General features: G+C 43.9%; 1 protein-coding gene across 1 annotated transcript; it reads right to left on the bottom strand.

The window, feature by feature from the left end:
* Positions 1-9: 9 nt before the first annotated feature.
* Positions 10-1,023, bottom strand: LOC103213576 (tripartite motif-containing protein 60-like; the record flags this gene model as incomplete). Its single annotated transcript, XM_007959319.2, has 1 exon — positions 10-1,023. A coding segment is annotated over exon 1 (1,014 nt), but the record flags the coding sequence as incomplete, so codon positions are not given.
* Positions 1,024-1,614: the final 591 nt, after the last annotated feature.

The raw sequence follows: 1,614 nt of genomic DNA, 5'->3' as shown, positions 1-1,614 counted from the left end.
ACTCAGGACAGCCGGGCAAAAAGTAAATGCCTCGGGAGGATGAGGATAGTTTGGTGCCATCACTCCATATATCACGGTTTTTCTGTCTTCTGAGATAATCAGATTGTGGTGGGCTGTTTTAGGATCTAGTGTCAGATTTTCCTTAAACAGGCTGATCATATTTACCAGGCCAAAATATTGTGGAGGGAGACTGAAACTCTCCCTCTTTAACTCATATGAAAACACTTTTGGGGTTTTTAGGTTTTCATACATATTGTGGATACTTCCTATTCCTGTCAGTAAATCCAGGTCTGCCTGTACACACTTCTCTGTTATTTTACTAAGTAGATTATTCAGTGTTGAACTGTAGTCTGAAATTTGCCTTCTGTTTTCAGTTAGTTTCTCTACAATACCCTTCTCTTCATTTAGTATCCTATTATGAATTGCTCCTTGTTCCTTTTCCAAGAAATTTAAAAAATGTTCAAATTCTGAGTATAATTCACTCTTTTGATTTTCAACCTTGAACTTCAATTCCAATAGTTTTGAGACTTGAATTTCAAATCTCCTTTGAGCTTCCTCAAACTTCTTTCTCAGAGGTTCAATGTAGCTTTTGAGCTTCCTTCTGTGACTAGTTGCAGCTTGCTCAATAGACATTAGGTGGTGACCCAAGTGGTTGGGGGAGATCCTGCATTGTAGACAGAGCAGCTCCAAGTCCTTCTCACAGAACAGGGCTAGCACCTGGTGGTGCTTCTCACATAGAAGTTTCTCTTCCTTGAGTTTCCTCTTGCTCCTCATTATTGGAAGTCGCTTCACAATATCAGTCATATGACACAGTTGGGTGTTCCGCCTGAAGTTCCGGTCAAGGCAGTGGTGCAGGCAGATGGGACATGGGAAGAAGTCCTGTAGCTCTTCCCAGCACTGTTGGATGCAGGGATGACAGAAGTTGTGGCCACAGCCAATGGTCACTGGATCTCTCAGGTAATCCAGACAGATAGGGCAGGTGGCCTGTTCTTGGAGGTCAGCCAGGGAGGCAGCAAAAGCCATTGTGCAGTAAAGTTTTCAGTCTGAGGAAATTCTTGAGAATGCCCTAGGAGCTAGAAAAAAAGAGAAACTAATGACCTCTCTGTGACCTGTCTTTCTTGTGTGCTTCTCAGTGTCTGTAAAAAGCTATAGTTGCTCAAGCCTAGCTCTGCTTTCTTCCCTTCAACTCTAGATGCAGCTACCAATCAAACTCACTGCCATTGAGTCAATTCCACTCATAGTGGGAACCCCTTTGGGTTTCCCAGGCAGTAAATCTTTGCAGTAGATTGCCCAGTCTTCCTTCCATGGAGTGGCTGGTGGCTTCGAACCATCAGCCTTCTGGTTAGTGGTCAAATACCTTAGGCACTATGCCACCAAAGCTCCTTCAGGACAGTAATACACACATACACACACACGCACACACACACACACACACACAAACCCTCACTGCTATCCAGTTGGATCTGACTCATAGCAACCCTGCCTTGGGTCTCTGAGGCAGTATCACTATGGAAGTAGATTGCCCAATCTTCCTTCCAAGCAGTGACTGCTGGATTTGAACCACCAGTGATAGTCCTCAGTTAATCAATCACAGCTTTATATGACGTTCTTCAA

Source organism: Orycteropus afer, unplaced genomic scaffold (assembly GCF_000298275.1).
Source record: "Orycteropus afer afer isolate SDZICR_OR568_19922 unplaced genomic scaffold, OryAfe1.0 scaffold09450, whole genome shotgun sequence".
In the NCBI taxonomy this organism is placed as follows: domain Eukaryota; kingdom Metazoa; phylum Chordata; class Mammalia; order Tubulidentata; family Orycteropodidae; genus Orycteropus; species Orycteropus afer.
Note: the sequence above shows the minus strand (reverse complement) of the source record. Positions and strands in the feature narration are given on the sequence as shown.